Source organism: Canis aureus, chromosome 1 (assembly GCF_053574225.1).
Source record: "Canis aureus isolate CA01 chromosome 1, VMU_Caureus_v.1.0, whole genome shotgun sequence".
NCBI classification, from domain to species: Eukaryota; Metazoa; Chordata; class Mammalia; order Carnivora; family Canidae; genus Canis; species Canis aureus.
This window is the reverse complement of record NC_135611.1, coordinates 107,454,113-107,470,803: the sequence shown is the minus strand read 5'-3', so window position 1 is coordinate 107,470,803 and position 16,691 is coordinate 107,454,113. Positions and strand designations below refer to the sequence as shown.

General features: G+C 55.3%; 2 protein-coding genes and 1 pseudogene across 5 annotated transcripts; all 3 read left to right on the top strand.

Annotated features, from left to right (window-relative positions):
- Positions 1–1,039: 1,039 nt before the first annotated feature.
- On the top strand, positions 1,040–1,171 carry LOC144289610 (U4 spliceosomal RNA; annotated as a pseudogene).
- Positions 1,172–4,283: 3,112 nt separating this feature from the next.
- On the top strand, positions 4,284–14,343 carry PRMT1 (protein arginine methyltransferase 1). 4 transcript variants are annotated; one of them, XM_077845038.1, is made up of 11 exons: positions 4,335–4,434; positions 6,613–6,666; positions 7,221–7,322; positions 8,104–8,259; positions 8,401–8,464; positions 10,287–10,429; positions 11,198–11,285; positions 11,391–11,506; positions 12,421–12,571; positions 12,847–12,968; positions 14,042–14,343. In XM_077845038.1, the coding sequence occupies exons 1-11, from the start codon at positions 4,399–4,401 to the stop codon at positions 14,123–14,125; spliced, it is 1,116 nt and encodes a 371-aa protein (XP_077701164.1). In that variant the 5' UTR covers positions 4,335–4,398; the 3' UTR covers positions 14,126–14,343. The 4 variants fall into 4 exon arrangements, with proteins under 4 accessions (XP_077701166.1, XP_077701164.1, XP_077701186.1 ...); XM_077845040.1 differs by lacking the exon at positions 6,613–6,666 and having other exon boundaries at positions 4,284–4,434; XM_077845060.1 differs by lacking the exons at positions 4,335–4,434; positions 6,613–6,666 and adding an exon at positions 6,874–6,974.
- A 113-nt stretch (positions 14,344–14,456) lies between these two features.
- ADM5 (adrenomedullin 5 (putative)) lies at positions 14,457–16,290 on the top strand. The gene is made up of 2 exons (XM_077892786.1): positions 14,457–15,851; positions 16,038–16,290. The coding sequence occupies exons 1-2, from the start codon at positions 15,748–15,750 to the stop codon at positions 16,288–16,290; spliced, it is 357 nt and encodes a 118-aa protein (XP_077748912.1). The 5' UTR covers positions 14,457–15,747.
- Positions 16,291–16,691: the final 401 nt, after the last annotated feature.

Genomic DNA, 16,691 nt, shown 5'->3' with positions numbered 1-16,691 from the left:
TCTGCCTCTCTCTCTCTCTCTCTTGTCTCTCTCTGTGTGTCTCTCTGTGTCTCTCTCATGAATAAATAAATCTTTAAAAATAAATAAATAAATAAAGGGCTTCTATCTGGTTAAGTCGGGCCTCTCCAGGATAATCTTCGTTTTAATTAAGGTGATCTGATTTGGGGCCTTAATTACATCTGTAAAATCTCTTACCCTCACCATATAAGGTAGCCTTGCCAAAGGAGTGACATCCATCCCTTTTGTCATGTGAGTCAGCCTACACCTTGGTATATCATGCCAGGGGCAGAAGTCCTGAAGGCCATCTTAGAATTCTGCTCACCACATGAGTATCTGCAACAATTTCATGTGACATCCAAGCACTGTAAGTTATGTTGCGGACCAGGCCACAGGAACTAATTCTACTTTGATACTTTGATGTGTTGCCCACATTCTTAACTGAAGGAAGAACTGAGTTGTGGTTGAGGGAGAGGTGTAAATTTCTCCTGTCCCCTTCAGGAAGCCTGAATTTTCAGCCTGACCCAAGTCAAGAACCTCCTAGATCTGCGTGCCTTCTTGTAATCACACCAACCCCATAGTGATTTTGTCCACTCCCATCTATGACCTAAAGCAGTGCTGACCAATAGAAATAAAATATGAGCCACATATGTCATTTAGAGTGCATTGTTACTTTGCTAGCACCATTAAAGGAAAGTAAAAAGTAACTGGTAGGGGTGCCTGGGAATTGCAGTCAGTTAAGTGTCTGATTCTTGGTTTCAGCTCAGGGTCCTGAGTGGGGCTCTGTGTTCAGTGGGGAGCCTGCTTGAGATTCTCTCCGTCTGCCTCTCCTGCTCTGCTCGCTCTCTCTAAAATAAATAACTTTAAAAAAAGAAACCTGTAAATTAATTTTAACAGTTTTTATCTGCCCTGCTTTGTATCCCAAATACAATCTTTTCAACATGTAATCAATATAAAAATATTAATGAAATAATTGCAGATTTTTTTAAGCATGAAATCTTCACCACTTGGAATACATCTTATTCAGACTTGCCACAGTCCAAGCTTTGCGCAGTGGCAGTATTGCAGCCAATGAGGTTTACCCAAAGCATGATTATTGCTAATTGAAAACTTTCCCCAAAGTCACCACAGTCCAGTGTGGAGTGGCTGCCATCTTCGAAATACATAAATTAGACACTGACAACTCCCTCATCTCTGACTTCAGCTCAGACCTCTTTCCTGGACTCTGTACCTGTATATCCTTCTGCCCAGTGCCACCTCCTTTTCTTCTTTTCTTTCTTTCTTTCTTTTTTTTTTTTTTTAAGATATATATATTTGTTTGTTTATTTTTGAGAGAGAGCACAAGCAGGGGGAGTGACAGGGAGAGCAAGAAGCAGGCTCCTCCCTACTAAGTAGGGAGCCCAATATGGGGCTGGATCCCAGGACCCTGGGACAATGACTGGAGCCAAAGGCAGCTGTTTAACCAACTGAGCCACCCAGGCACCCTGCCACCTCCTTTTTAATGACATTAGGTTATGTCCTAGTGTTATAGTTTGTTACAATTTTGTTCCTAGTAGCAACACAGAGCAAAAAGTAATTGATTGGGCCAAATACGTGGAAGTGAGGGGGAAAAGGGTTAAAAAATCTTGCTGGGAGGACCTGGGTGGCTCAGTGGTTGAGCATGTGCCTTTGGCTCAGATGGTGATCCTGGGGTCCTGGGATCGAGTCTTGAATGGGATACCCCTCAGGGATCCTGCTTCTCCCTCTGCCTGTATCTCTGCCTCTCTGTCTCTCATGAATAAGTAAGTAAAATCTTTAAAAAAAAAAAAATCTTGCTGAAACATTTGGAAAGGAGCTGTAGGATCCACACAGCCTCTATGTAGAGGTCAAGACATGCACTGATTTGATCAGTTGGACTTCATCAAAACTTAAAATCTCGGGATCCCTGGGTGGCGCAGCGGTTTGGCGCCTGCCTTTGGCCCAGGGCGCGATCCTGGAGACCCGGGATCGAATCCCACATCAGGCTCCCGGTGCATGGAGCCTGCTTCTCCCTCTGCCTGTGTCTCTGCCTCTCTCTCTCTCTCTCTGTGACTATCATAAATAAATAAAAAAAAAAAAAAATTAAAAAAAAAAAAAAAAACTTAAAATCTCTGGGCATCTAGCTGGCTCAGTTGGAAGAACATGAAACTCTTGATCTTGGTATTGTGAGTTCGAACCCCATGTTGGGTGCAGGGATGACTTAAAAAAAAAAAACTTGGGATGCCTGAGTGGCTCAGGCAGTAAAGCATCTGCCTTCAGCCCAGGTCAGAGCCCTGCAATGGACTCCTGGCTCAGCAGGGAGCCTGCTTCTCCTTCTTCTGCCACTCCCCCTGCTTGTGCTCTCTTGCTGTCTCTGTCAGATAAATAAATAAAATCCGGTCAGCCCGGTGGCTCAGCGGTTTAGCGCCGCCTTCAGCCCAGGGCGTGACTCCTGGAGACAAGCGATCGAGTCCCTAGTTGGGATCCCTGGGTGGAGCCTGCTTCTCCCTCTGCAAAGACACAGGTCTTTGCCCCTTTCTCTCTCTCTCTGTGTCTCTCATGAATAAATAAATAAAATCTTTAAAAAAAAAAAAGTTTACAATCATGAATACAAAAAGAACACCTATTGTAAAACTAGGCAAAAGTGCTCAACATTAGTGGTCAGGATGATGCAAACAACAGCCACAAGGAGAAACTTCTTCATACCCACCAGGATGGTTAAAATTAAAGATTCCTAAAAAAAAAAAAAAAAAAAAAAAGATTCCTTGTAACAAGTGCTGGTGAGGATGTGGAGCATGAGGCTCTTCATCCATTGCTGATGGGGATGCAAAATGGTAGAACACATTGGAAAACTTTTTGGCAGTTTCTTATAAAGTTAAAGGTATGCCTAGCATACAACCCAGTTATCTGCTTCTAGATTTACCCACGACAAAAATATACATCCACAGAAAGACTTGTACATGGGATAGCCACTTTATTCATCATAGTCCTGTAAAGTCATATGGGGGCACCTGGGTAGGCTCAGCCAGTTAAGCATCTAAACTTGACTTCCACTCAGGTCATGATCTCTGGGGTCGTGGAATTGAGCCCCATGTTGTGCTCCACTTTGGGCGTGGAACCTGGTTAAGATTCTGTTCCCCCCCCAAATAAACAAAGAAAACTTTATATGAATACAATTACACAGTACGTTCTCTTTTGTGCATTCTTTCACTGATTTTTTTTAAAAAGATTTTATTTATTTATTCATGAGAGACACAGAGAGAGAGGCAGAGACATAGGCAGAGGGAGAAGCAGCTCCCTGCGAGGAGCCCCCCGGGAGCCCCGCCCATGTAGGACTTGATCCCAGGTACCCGGTATGGCTGAGCCAAAGGCAGCCGATCAACCACTGAGCCACCCAGGCGCCCTAGGTGGATTAAATTTGAATGCATTTTCAGTTTATGATGTTTTCAATTTATCATGGGTCCCTGTAAGAGGAGGAACGCTTCCTGGAGGAGGTGGCATCGAAGGTGTGCCCCGGCTGATATATAGGAGTCGGCAGACAAAGGGAGGTGCGTGTTTTTAGCAGGGGGAGGGACTCGGCAAAGGCCAAGTGGCTTGAGTGGGGTTGTTGGATTTAAAAAACTCGGAAGTTAGGTAGAGGGCTAGGTGCTTATATGTCTCGAGGCCTGAGTCCTCTTGCTGACTTGCACCGCACACCAGACAAGCCCTCCTTTTCTCTGGACCTCTCAGGTCTCCAGTCTGTCCCTCAGGTAAATGACCACAAGCTCCCTCCTTCCTCCTGAACTTCCCCCCCCTCCCCTGCGACTGGGAGAATCCACCGAGTGGCTGAGGAGTGACTGTTCATTGAGCCAATCGCTGGAGCCTAAAGGCCCGTCTCTCCTCCCCTTCTCATGGGCCAATCGCCGCGTTCTCCTTGAGACCAGCAGCTTGACGGGGGCGGTGCAAAGGCTTCATGACGTCACGCTCAGGATAAACCAATAGCATCTATTAAGAGGCGGGTTGTTTTGATGATGGACAGCTCCCTTTCAAGATGTCCGCTTAACGCGGGGCCCGCCGGGAAGCTTTGAGGCGGTGCTGGGGGGACAGGGGCGGGAGCTTCTGGTAGACTTTGCCCAATCAGCAGTCACGGTTCTTGCGATAGACGGGCAGTCTTTCCCATCCCCGGCGACTTAAGGGGGCGGGGCTCCGCACACCAGACTGGGCGGGCCCCTCAGCTTTGATGGGCGTCTCTCTTTGCCCAATTAGCAAGCGACATCCTCAGACGGGCCGCCTCCGTTGCCAATGAAATCTCCTGGCGGGGTCGTGGTGGGCGGGTCGTGGACCCTCCGGTATAAGGCGGTCCCGGGGGAGTGCGGAGAAAGGGGGGGGTCTCGGCGGCAGGAGGAGGAGTAGGTGCGGGTGAAGATGGCGGCAGCCGAGGCCGCGAACTGCATCATGGAGGTGAGCGCCTGGAGCGCTGCCGGGGGTGGGGGGCGGTTTGGGGGTCGATGTTTTGTGCCTCCGTCGTGGGGAAGGGGCCCCGAATGGGCGGATTGGGGCTGAAGGTTCTCAGCCGTACGGTGGGGACGCCGCATGCTGCGGATCGCGGGATACAGTCAGAGGTTCGGGTTTCCTAGCTTTCGGGGGTCTGCGGCACTCTGTCGAGCCGAGGGTGTCGTGCCCCCTCCCACGTGGAGGAGGGCTGGGGGCGCTTCCGGCCTGGCCCCCACGTGGCCGCGGCACGGTGGGTGGGGAGGGGGTGTGCCGTGCCCGGTGGCCCGGCGGGCTCCACGTGCGGGACAAAGGCCCCGCCCCCGGCCGGGGGAGGGGCGCCCCGGGGGGGGGCGGAAAGGAGGCTCCGACCCTCCCTCGGAGGCCCCCTGCCCTTTCCCCCGGGATCGCGACGTACCCCTCGGCGTGGGCTCACTTCTGTCCCTCCGAGAAGTAGAGTCTCTCGGGAGGGGCAGTGTAGCTCGGCCCTCCACAACCCCGTTCCCGATACCGCGGCATCTCCTTAGGCTTCGGTCCAGGTTTCGTGGACTCAGGGGTTGGGATTGGAGGAAGAGGAAGGATTGGTTCCCTCCGGGCCCCCGGTTTCCTGTCCCTGGATTCCCCCCTTCCCGGGGCTCTGGGAGCTGGGGGGATGGGGCATGCCCCTGTGACCTCCCTCCGGGTGGTGGGGGGGCCTCTGGTTGAAGGAGATTCTTCCCGATAAGGCGTCGTGCACCCCCTTGTGGCCATTTCTGGGTGTGTGGGAGGGACATCTTTTTCATGGGGCGTGTCCCAAAGCCCACCTCCCCTTTGGAGCCCTCCCGGGCTAGGGGAGGGAGAGTCTCTGCTGGGAAGAGCTTGTGGGGGAATATAAGCTACCTCCTACTGGAGACTTTTCTCTCCTCGGCGCCTAGATACGCGAAGGTGGGAGATGACCTCCCCCTTTCTGAAGCCCTGTTTGAGGGTCCTGAGCCTGGAGGCTTGAAATGGTGTCCTGAGAAGTTTGATTCTTGTGCAGCCATGTGGGCTTGGTTCCGGTGCTGTTTCAAGCTCCCTTGGGACTTGCTCGGCTGTGGTGTTAGTGGTATTGAGAAATGGGTCCCAGTGGGAAATCCCCTTACCCGTCACCCTTCTTTGTAGGTGTCCTCACTGACTTGGGAGAATGGGGGCGGGGCTTGGAGCTGAGTGGGTCTTGTGTGTGACTTCGTGCTTCTGAGGGGCCTGGAGAGTGGTCATATCCGGAAGAGATGTCATCTGATGGGGCCTGCATGATCCCTCCTCTTACCTTGTAGCATTGGGGGCCAGCGGCCCCCAGGGGTCACTCCAATGACTTCCATCCCCCTTGGCTCTCTCCTGGACCAGAGTCTGTATGGGTGGAGGAAATATCTCTTTTAGAGGTTGCCTCAGGATTTGGCCCCACACCCCAGGGGCTTTGGGCCCTGGGATGGGTGTCAATGGGTTTGAGGGGCCAGAGTTTGGCCTCCTCCCTGGGACTCTACCTTCCTGGGAAGAGGGAACGAAGCTTGGAGATTGGCTCCAGCTGGTGGTTTTGTTTGGGGCTTCCTGAGCCCAAGGCAGGAGCTAGGGGTCAGGGTGCCAACTCTGGTAGGGGTGCCTGTGTGCCACACCTCCTTTCTGGAATCCTCTTAGACAAGAGGCTTGTTTGCAAAGGTGGTAGATGCCCAGTGGGTACACACTGCCAGCGGCCCCCCCCCCCCCCAGCTACTCTTGGCACCCTGGGATGGGGGTGTGTGTGTGTGTGTCAGGAAGTGTCACCTAATCTGGGGGGGATTAGATGATGAGGGGGAGTGACAGCTGGCAGTGCCTGTGTGCCTGGCGGGTGCCAGCTCCTCTGGCCTGGATGGGGGAGGTGTGTATGGTCAGGTGCCTGGCCAGAGAGGGCAACGTGGGGGCGGGCCACCATCTCTCCAGCCGTAGCTGGGACAGAACCCCATCTCTTCTCCCCCCACTTTTCCCACCCCCTTTTGAAAACAGCCCTGCCTCTTTACTCCCTCTGCCACCACTCCCCACCAAGGAAAAAGAAAATTGCAGGAAACACCCCCTCCCCTGTGAGCTGGGGTCCCCTGGCCTGGCCCTCCCCTAGCCACTCCCAGTAGCTAATCCTTTCTCCCTGTTACTCTCTCCTAGAATTTTGTAGCCACCTTGGCTAATGGGATGAGCCTCCAGCCGCCTCTTGAAGAAGTAAATATCCTTTTGTGAGACCCTTCCCCACATACATATATCTTGCCACATTATCAGGCCCTTTCTAGCAGGCTAACCATGATTTCTCTCGCTTCAAACCAGTTTACCCTGTGCCCCCAAACCGTTAGTACAAACCACCCTCCAGGTCTGTGGCTCCCATCTGGCCTCCCCAAATACCGTGGCTACTTCCTTAACTCCATTTCCAGCCCCCCCACCTGCCCTTCCCGTGTCTGCCCCAATTCTGCCTTCCCCTCCCCTCCCCAGCTGTGGGCTGAGCTAGAGACGGGGGCAGAAAGACTGGAGAGATGGTAGGCGTGGCTGAGGTATTGGGGTGCTCCCTTGGATGGTGCTCTGGGGGGGTCCTGGAAGAGGAAAGTGGGGTTGTAAGGTTTTGGGGCTCGTGGGGGAGGCAGGACGGCAGGTGGGGCCTTTAGGGTTGCCATGGTATGATTGGGGGGAGGATCTGTTCTCCAGGGAGAAGTAGGGACCTGGAGGTTTAAGAGGCCTTGGAGAGCCCCCAGATTTAACCTCTGCTCCCGTCCACCCTCTCCCAGGTCTCCTGTGGCCAGGCAGAAAGCAGCGAGAAGCCCAATGCTGAGGACATGACGTCCAAAGATTACTACTTTGATTCCTATGCTCACTTCGGCATTCACGAGGTGAGTGTGAACAGCTCCTAAAGCTGCTGGATCTTGAGGGGGTTAATGTTTGGGAAGGCTGGGGCTGAATTTCCCACGCATGCGCACTGCCTCCCCTGGCAGCGGGCTTGGCCGCCCCTCTGGGTGTGAGGCACACACCCCGGGGTCGCCTCTCCCAGCCGTTGCCTTGGAGACGGAGCTTAGCCTGGCGCTCCTGGGAGGCTGGGGAGGGGGGAGCACCCCTCAGCCTGCCTGAGACTGCGGAGGTCAGGGCCTGCGTGTCTCTGCCGCCCTCTAGTGACTGGCGGTGGGACTGTTCCCCTAACCGCCCCGCCTTTGGTGCGCTGGCTTCCCGACCCTTTTGCACTGAGGTCCCAGAACGTGGTCGAGATGGGACTCTGAGAATTTTTTTCTTTTCCTTTCTCTTTTTCTCTCTTTTTTTTTTTCTCTTGCTGAGACCTTTTCTTTTCCAAATTGTGGTAAAATCCACGTAACAAAATTTACCTCTTAAGTGTACAGTCTAGTGGCGCTAAGTTCTGGATAAAGCCAAGGATCACTGCGGCTTGGGAGGCAGTGGTAGAATCAGGCCAAGCTGTTAGTCCCTCCGGTCTGGTTTTACAAACAGAATAACTGAGGTACGCGGAGGAAGGAAAATGATTTGTTCCAAGAAGACGAAGCAGGAGGACTGAGCTCTAGCTTTCCAAAGTGCCAGTGTGTCAGAGGCCAGGGCACCCCATTTTCTAGCTGGGGGCGCAGGCCCCTTCATGGCATGTTTGTATCTTGTGCCCGCTCTCCCTGCCAGGAGATGCTGAAAGATGAGGTGCGCACCCTCACCTACCGAAACTCCATGTTTCACAACCGGCACCTCTTCAAAGACAAGGTGGTGTTGGATGTGGGCTCGGGCACAGGGATCCTCTGTATGTTTGCTGCCAAGGCTGGAGCCCGCAAGGTCATTGGGGTGAGTGTCCTGGGCAGGCGGGTGGGCCAGGGCCAGGGGACAGAGAGGGGCCCCTTAGGGCTCAGGGATTGGACGGAGGGGAATGGGGGCTGAGGGTGGGAGTGGGGGGGGTCTCACCCTCCCTTCTTCCTGGGCCCCCAGATCGAGTGTTCCAGTATCTCTGATTATGCGGTGAAGATCGTCAAAGCCAACAAGTTAGACCATGGTGAGCCCAGGAAGAGAATGGGTTTGTGGGATGGAGTGGGTGACCGCCCCGCTTCCCCAGGGGCCCTTGGCAATGGGGTGGGGGTCGTCACTGAACACAGATTCAGCTGTTTCTCCCACCATGGGCCCTGAGCTGCTGGCAGCCTGCGTATCCCACCTTCCCAGAACCTATAACCAGTAGTGACGGGCATGCTCTGCCCTTTTAGAAATTGAGTGGTGAAGTCACAAGTTTAGTGCCTTACTCATCAAACACTAGGGCAAGAAGCAGTCTTTAGTTCGTAGAGGCATGTGGTTGACACCCGAGGGTCCATGGTGAGAGATCTTCCAGCTGCCCTTCTAAGTTTAACCCACATTGCCTTCCAGAGAAGTCTGCACCTACGAGCACATACACGTGTAAATGTTATCACGCTTACATGCATGGCTTCTACATAAATAGCATTTCACGCAAGCCTTTTGCCCTTTACTTTTTCCACCTGCTCATCATGTAGTTTCACACATTTTGAGATGTGAGAGGCTCTTAAAGACCCTTTTCAATGACCATTGTCTGCATGTACCCCAACATTTTTGATCAGGCTCGGGGGGCGGGTTTTCTAGGCACTCCTGAGATGCTCATCCTTGAGCCTGTGATGTCATTTCATGTATCAGCTAGGGGAACTGGGAGGTCAGTTTATTAAAGGAGGACTGCTTGGGTCAGAAATGTTCTTTGTGTGAATGTTGCCATGTGGCTTTTAAGTGCCCATCTGCCAGGTTCCAGAGGCAGAGAATGTGGGAAGATGGTAGGTTTTTCGGATGTGGAGGCTCCTAGCATTTAGAAAGTGAAGTGATTATTTATAAAGATTTTATGTATTTGCTTATTTGTTTAGAGAGAAAAACGTAAGCAGGGGGAGGGGCAGAGGGAGAGGGAGAGAGATCTCAAGTGAACTCCCTCTTGAGGTCAGAGCTCCCAAGTGGTGCCCAGTGCCATGACACAGATCATGATATGAGCCAAAACCAAGAGATGCTTAATGGACTGTGCCACCCAGGCGCCCTGAAGTGATTTTTTAAAGAGATTAGCATATATATATATATATATATATATATATATATATATATGAGAGATTAGTATAATGAACCCCCAGATACGCATCACTTGGCTTTAAATACATCCATTTGAAGCAAATTCTAACTGTGATGTCATCCTTCTGCAAATCCCGCTGTGTGTGTGTGTGTGTGTGTGTGTGTGTAATAGAGCCTTTCAAAAACATGACTGTACTGTTAATGACAAAGTCTTATTATCATTTAATACCTAATCCACTCAAAATTTCTGCTTCTGTCTTAAAACTATCCAGAGTGATGAATGCACTTCAAAACAGAGTTAACAGGGGATCCCTGGGTGGCTCAGTGGTTTAGTGCCTGCCTTTGGCCCAGGGCATGATCCTGGAGTCCTGGGATCGAGTCCCACATCGGGCTCCCTGCATGGAGCCTGCTTCTCCCTCTGCCTGTGTCTCTGCCTCTCTGTGTCTCTCATGAATAAATAAATATAATATTTAAAAAATAAAAAAATAAAACAGTTAAGAGAGGGGGACCTGGCTGGCTCAGTCTATAGAGTGTGTGACTCTTGATCTTGGGGTCATGAGTTTGAGCCCACGTTGGGTGTAGAGTTACTTTCAAAAAAGTAAAAAAAAAATCTGAGTTCAGAGTATGGCTTCAGCTGACAGAGTTCTTTGAAGAAGCCCACATGTAGCCCCTAGCCTTTCCTTGAGAAGATGGGCTGCCCCCCAGGGAAGGCAGGCGGACGTGTCTCCTTAGAGCTGGTTGCATGTCCCTCTCTGTGCCCCCTACAGTGGTGACCATCATCAAGGGCAAGGTGGAGGAAGTAGAGCTTCCGGTGGAGAAGGTGGACATCATTATCAGCGAGTGGATGGGCTACTGCCTTTTCTACGAGTCAATGCTCAACACCGTGCTCTATGCCCGAGACAAGTGGCTGGTGAGGCCCCTAGTGGGGCGGGAGTGGTTCCTACAGGCAGGGCTCCTCCTCCGACTGTGTGCAGGACACCTGCCAGTTGGGATCTGGGCAGAAAACCAAAAGCTGTGCTAGGTATTTCCCACACAGGGGACTTGATACAGGGGATTGACCGCTCAGATGTTGGAGGGTCCAAAGCCAAAATGGGATGTAACAGGCAGCAGTGTCCAGGAGACAGAGTCATGAGGTAGTTGGTGCTAGGAAGAAGATTGTAGCAGGGCAAAAGATGGGGAGAGGCTAGAGGGCCATGGTTCCAGGTGCTCAGATCCAAGCAGGCCTCCTGGTGGGGGGAGGTCACAGACCTGAACAAGGGGAAAGAGCTACATAAGATCTGGGGTAAAGAGGAACTGGTGCAAATGTCTTGGGGCAGGAGTGTTTTTACTGTGTGTTGAGGAATAGCAGGGAAAACAGAAGGGAAGGAGTGGATGGGCCTGAGTGCCTCCCTGTCCTCTCCACCATGAGACTAGTTTTCCTCTCAGGAGCCAGGGAGGGTTCTGCAGAGCCTTTAGAACCTATGAAGGACAGCCCTGACTTTGGTGCTGCTGGATGCTGCCTGGCAGCCATGTGGAGAATAGATGTGGGCATGAGGGCAGAAGCCAGGAACCAGCTAGGAGGCCATTGTAGGAAGCCCGGTGGCTCAGACCAGGGTGGGGATAGAGACCCAAGTTGTTGTGGTCTGGGGGCACGGTTCCAAGGCCCCCCCCTTCACACCCTCACCTGACCCCTTGGCAGGCACCTGATGGCCTCATCTTCCCGGACCGAGCCACGCTGTATGTGACAGCCATCGAAGACCGGCAGTACAAAGACTACAAGATTCACTGTGAGCTGGGGGGGAGGGGGGCATAGCAGCTTGAGGTGGGGGGGAGGCAGGTTTGGCCTGGGCACCCCTAATGGGCTCACCCCTCCTCCCTGCCTGACACCCCAGGGTGGGAGAATGTGTACGGCTTTGACATGTCCTGCATCAAAGACGTGGCCATCAAGGAGCCCCTGGTGGACGTGGTAGACCCCAAGCAGCTGGTCACCAACGCCTGCCTCATAAAGGTGAGGGGGGCGGTGATTGTGGCCTGGGGTCCCCAGGGTTGGAACCAAAGAAGGCCCACCACCTGACCCCAGCAAGACATCAGGTCCCTCAGTTCCTACCTGAGATCTGGGAGTCCAGCCTGTGACTAGAGGTGGCGCTAGAGGCCTGGGGAAGCTGCTTCATTGCGAGCTAAGCCTGGCGAGCTAAGCCTGGCGGGTGGTTCCAGGCCCCCAGCGAGCAAGACCAAGACCGGACTAGCTGGCCCTGCTCCGGGGGAGAAGCACTCCAGAGGGGTGTCCCTGAGCCAGGCAGCTAGGACCCTTTGCCAGCACACAAAGAGCAGGAAGCCCAAGGCCTAGAGTGAGTTTATACACACGGGGGCTGCTGTTAATCCTTTGTTGTGACCAGTTCATGAGCCCCTTGGTGTCCGGCATGTGCTGGGTTGGGACCGCACTGGGAGCTGGACAGAGGGGTGAATCCTAGGGTTGCTCTGACTGTGAGGGGCGGCCCAAACCTGGTGGAGGAGGAGGAAGTCTAGAGCGTGTGGACACAACAGCTGGGAGGGTGGGCGCCAGGGAGCCCTCGGAGGGTGTTGAGCAGGGCTTTGACATGATCTAATTGACAGTGTTTCAAAATTATTGTGTTGATTGGTATGTCGAGTTTAGGGCTATGGTGGGGGGAGGGTGGAAGTTGGGGAGTCCCGAGAAGAGCCACTGTGTGGGTGGCCCCGGGCAGGGCGAAGGCCTTGGAGAAGAGGAGCACCAGGCAGTTCTCCCAAGCAGAAGCAGGGGCTCTGGAAAGTAGCACTCTCTAGCCTGGGGCTTAGGATGTGGGAGAGAAGGGAATGGGGGCAGCAGCGTGGCTCCCCCCAGGCTTTTCTGCTGAATGCTGGGCTGGGTGTTGGGGAGTGGGGCTCACGGGGCCTGTCCCGCAGGAGGTGGACATCTATACTGTCAAGGTGGAGGACCTGACCTTCACCTCCCCCTTCTGCCTGCAAGTGAAGCGGAATGACTACGTGCACGCCCTGGTGGCCTACTTCAACATCGAGTTCACCCGCTGCCACAAGAGGACGGGCTTCTCCACCAGTGAGCATGGGGCAGGGCCTGGGGGATGGGGGAGGACCAGGAACCAGTGGAGGGAGCCAGGGGGACACTGGGGACCCAGGCTGTGCTGCAGGCTCTGCTGGCTCCCCTGAGCATGTCATGTCTTCATTTCCCTACTTGGAAACCATAGACAGCAGGCCCTCTTCGAGGCTTGTGGTGGGTAAAAGGATTCAGGGACAGCGGACCCCAGTCAAGGCTCCATAAAGGTCATGGGGGGTGGGCAGGAAGCCTGGGAGCTGATCTGACTGTATCCCCAGGCCCTGAGTCCCCGTACACGCACTGGAAGCAGACCGTGTTCTACATGGAGGACTACCTGACCGTGAAGACGGGCGAGGAAATTTTTGGCACCATTGGCATGCGGCCCAATGCCAAGAATAATGTGAGGCGCTGCTGGGGGGTGAGGGGGTGGGCTCAGGTGGGGACACCTCTCTCGACCTGTTTTGGAGCCCCAGCAGCCCTCAGCCAAGTTGAGTCTGCCACCCCTGGGGAGACCCTGAGTCAATGGGAGGCAGAGGGTCTGGAACCTGGAGTCCAGGGCAGGGGCCCAGGCTAGGAGTGCCAAACTGCGGGTGTGGTGGAGGGGGTGCCCCAAAGCCATGCCCCTTTTCTAAGGGAGGCTAGAGGTCCTCCACTGCCCACCAGGGGCAGTTTTGCTGCCACCAGTGCCCCCCCCCGCCCCGGGACATCTGTTGCTATCTGGAGACATTTTGGATTCTCACACAACTGGAGGAGGGATGCTATTGGCATCCAGCACAGGACAACAAAGAGTCCTGGACCCTGGCTCCCGGTGTCCATAGTAACAGAGTGTGGGAAACCCCAGAGTAAAGCAACAGGAGGAGAGGCCTAGAGGAGCAGGGAGGAAACCTGGGGGCCTGGGGCGCTGCGCTGCGCTGTGCTGCGCTGCGCCAGGAGGCCTGAGGGCAGAAGTCATCAGGGTTACTGGCGACCTTGGCCCAAGCTTTTCCAGGGAGCACTGGGGGGTGGGGAGCCCGGAAGGAAGATCGGCTTCCAGGAAGCTTGGAAGCAGAGGACGTGCGGACAGTGGGGTTGGGACCAGTGGATCCTGCCGAGGAGGAGGAAGTGTGCTGGAAGAGAGGTTTGCTTCTCAGAAAAGAGGGAAGGAGCAACTTCCCTCTGCTTTACTGATGGGAATGTTTTTGATGGGGAACAGTCTTTATGCAAGAGACAGAGCAGCTGGGCTCTGCCCTGAGCGGGGGCAGGTCTGGCTGGGTTCCAGGTGCGTTTGAGGGTGTCCCAGGAGCTGTCACTGGGAGGCAGGGTTGAGGACATGCTGAGGGAGCAACAGTGTGGAGTCTTCCAGCCTGATGTGGGGTCTCTGGGGAGCCTCTGGGAGGGCTGGCCCCCCTCCCCCTGCTGCTGCCTGACTCAGACAGTTCCAGATATCTGCCCGGTCCGTGTCCGGTCCCCTTCACACGTGCCCTCTCCCCACAGCGTGACCTGGACTTCACCATCGATCTGGACTTCAAGGGCCAGCTGTGTGAGCTGTCCTGCTCCACGGACTACCGAATGCGCTGAGGCGGCGCCCGGCTTCTCCCACCCCGCCCGGGCCGGCCCTGCACGGGCCCAGGGGCTGCGGCGTTCTTAGGCAGTTTGGGGGCTCCCCCTTCCTCTCCTTCCCTCCCTCAGAAGGGGGTTTTAGGGGCCTGGGCTGGGGCGGGGCACATCGTGACTGTGTTTTTCATAACTTATGTTTTTATATGGTTGCATTTACGCCAATAAATCCTCAGCTGGGATGGCTTGGCTTCCTGGGGGGCGAAGGGGGGTTTGGGATTCCATCTGCAGGTGCGGAGTTGGCAGCCGGAGCTGGCAGCCTGAGCGGTGGGGGTTGCGGTATGGGGGAGGGGGAGTTCTGGGACAGTACCTGCTGGAAGCTGTCAGGTCCCCATCCCCACATCTGTTTCTTAAGGTCTCCTCCCTGTCTCTGGCCTCTTGTAGTCTCTGATTTCCAGGGCCCTCCTCCTGGCTGTGTTCCCCCATCTCTCTCTCCAGTCCACGTGCCCTCCCATCCCCCTCCCTCATGTGCCCCCTGAGGCCCTGTTCCCTTTTGGTTGCCCTGCTGGGCTGGAGGGGGGTTGGGGTGTGGGTTCCCAGCAGAGCTGGGCTCTTGGGTTTCCCAGAAAGCCATCTCCCCCGCACCGCCCCCCCCAGGCACACATATTGTTCCACTGTCTGGCTGTTTTTTCCTGTCCAGGACCCTCCAAGGCCAGGCCAGGGCTGACTGGCAGTGACTGCTGCCCTGCCCTTTGCAGCTGGGGAAACTGAGTCATGGAGTGTAAAGGGGATAGAATTCTTTGTGGGGGAGTGTGTGTCTGTTTCCTTCTCCAGCCTCGCTTGGGACTTGGGAGACAAGGATTGGGGGGGTGTTCCACCTTAGGGCAGCAGGAAGGCTCTGCCACCCCTACCTTCCAGAGATAGACTCAGGCCCTACTGACAGCTCCCTGGGGACTGCCTTTCCAGCCTCTGCTGCAGGTGTGGCATCTACACCTGATCCTCTCCCCCCGGCATGTGCACAGAGCCCCCAGTCCATCTCCCAGGATGCTGTTATACACAGGACACCTAAGGGTCACCCAAGCCACCATGACTTCACCACCACACCTGGAGCCCTGGGCCTGGGGGCACTTCACACCTGGCTGCACCTACTCCTCTCCTGGGATAGTGTTGCAGGCTATGCTAGGGCCCAGACTCCCTTTGCCCACATCCCTTGGTGGCTGGCACCCGCCCTGCATTGCCCAACCCACGAAGGACCCCGGCCTATGAGACATCAGTTCCCCATGGGTTGAGGCTGAGGTCCCCAGAGTTCAGTGCCTCCCTGCCCCCACCCCTTTCCTGGAAGCTCTAAGCTGTGTCACCAGTAGCAGGTGTCGGCCGCCCCGCCCCTCTTCCCTCCGCCTTAAAGGGGTCGCCCTCCCGAGGCTTCCCAGGGTCACAGACAGCTCCGCTGTGTGACCATACCCGTCAGGGCTCCTAGGACGTGGGAGTCCGGATTCTGAGCTTTCTCCTGGCGTGGTGTGGCCCCCTGGACTCTTGCTCTCAGTCTTCCCTACCTGGGGAGTGGGGACTGGCCCCCACGCGAGCACCGAGGGGATTACTGGACTTGGACAGGGGCGGGGCCGCACCCCCGAGGGGTCGCTGCGCCCATGGGTTTCAAGGACCGCGCGCGGCCCCACCCCACGATGACTTCCCACATCCTCCTGTTGCTTCTCGCCTCCTCCATCCTGGGGGATCCGGACTCCGTGGGCAGGTGAGAAAGGCGGGGGGCAGCGGGGACAGGGCGGGAAGGAGATCGCGAGGAGCGTGCGCCCTCTTCAGGTCACTGCTCCCCGCGTCGGTGGAATGGCGATCTGTAACCGGCTGCCCCCACCCCACCGAGACTCCTTTCTCCAGAGGATTCTGTGTGAACCCGGCCTTCTCCCATGCTCTCCCCCAGGCAGCCCCTGCACCAGGTCGCCCAGCACCGCAGGCGCCTCTGTTCCCTGGGCACATGCCAGACCCACCGCCTGCCAGAGATGATCTACTGGCTCCGCTCGGCCTCCACCAAGGAGCTCTCGGGGAAGGCGGGCCGCGAGCCCCAGGACCCCCACAGCTACGGGCGCCGCCGCCGGCGCGAGGCCAGAGTCCCGCTCCGTCTCCAGGACCCTGGCTTGAAAACAAGCTTGCGCAGTGCCCAGCTTGCTGGGTGACGTCAGGCACGTCCCTGCCCCCGCCCCCCAGCCTCAGCTTACCCATCTGTGTATTGGGGCCGCCACCCCAAGTTTCTTTTCCCCTCAGTCCATCTCCTGGGTTCACTCAAAAACTGTCTCCGCGCCATGACTGGGCTGGACCCAGAGGCACACCGGACCTCGCATGTACAACGAATACTAACGTCCAGAACCTAATAAAACGATTTTCCTGGGACGCCTGAGTGGCTCAGTGGTTGAGCGTCTGCCTGTGGCTCAGGGTGTGATCCTGGTCCTGGGATCGAGTCCCACATCGGGCTCCTTGCAGGGAGGCTGCTTCTCCCTCTGCCTATGTCTCTGCCCCCTCTCTCTGTGTGTCTCTCAGGAATAAATCAATTTTAAAAAACTAACAAATAAAACGAGTT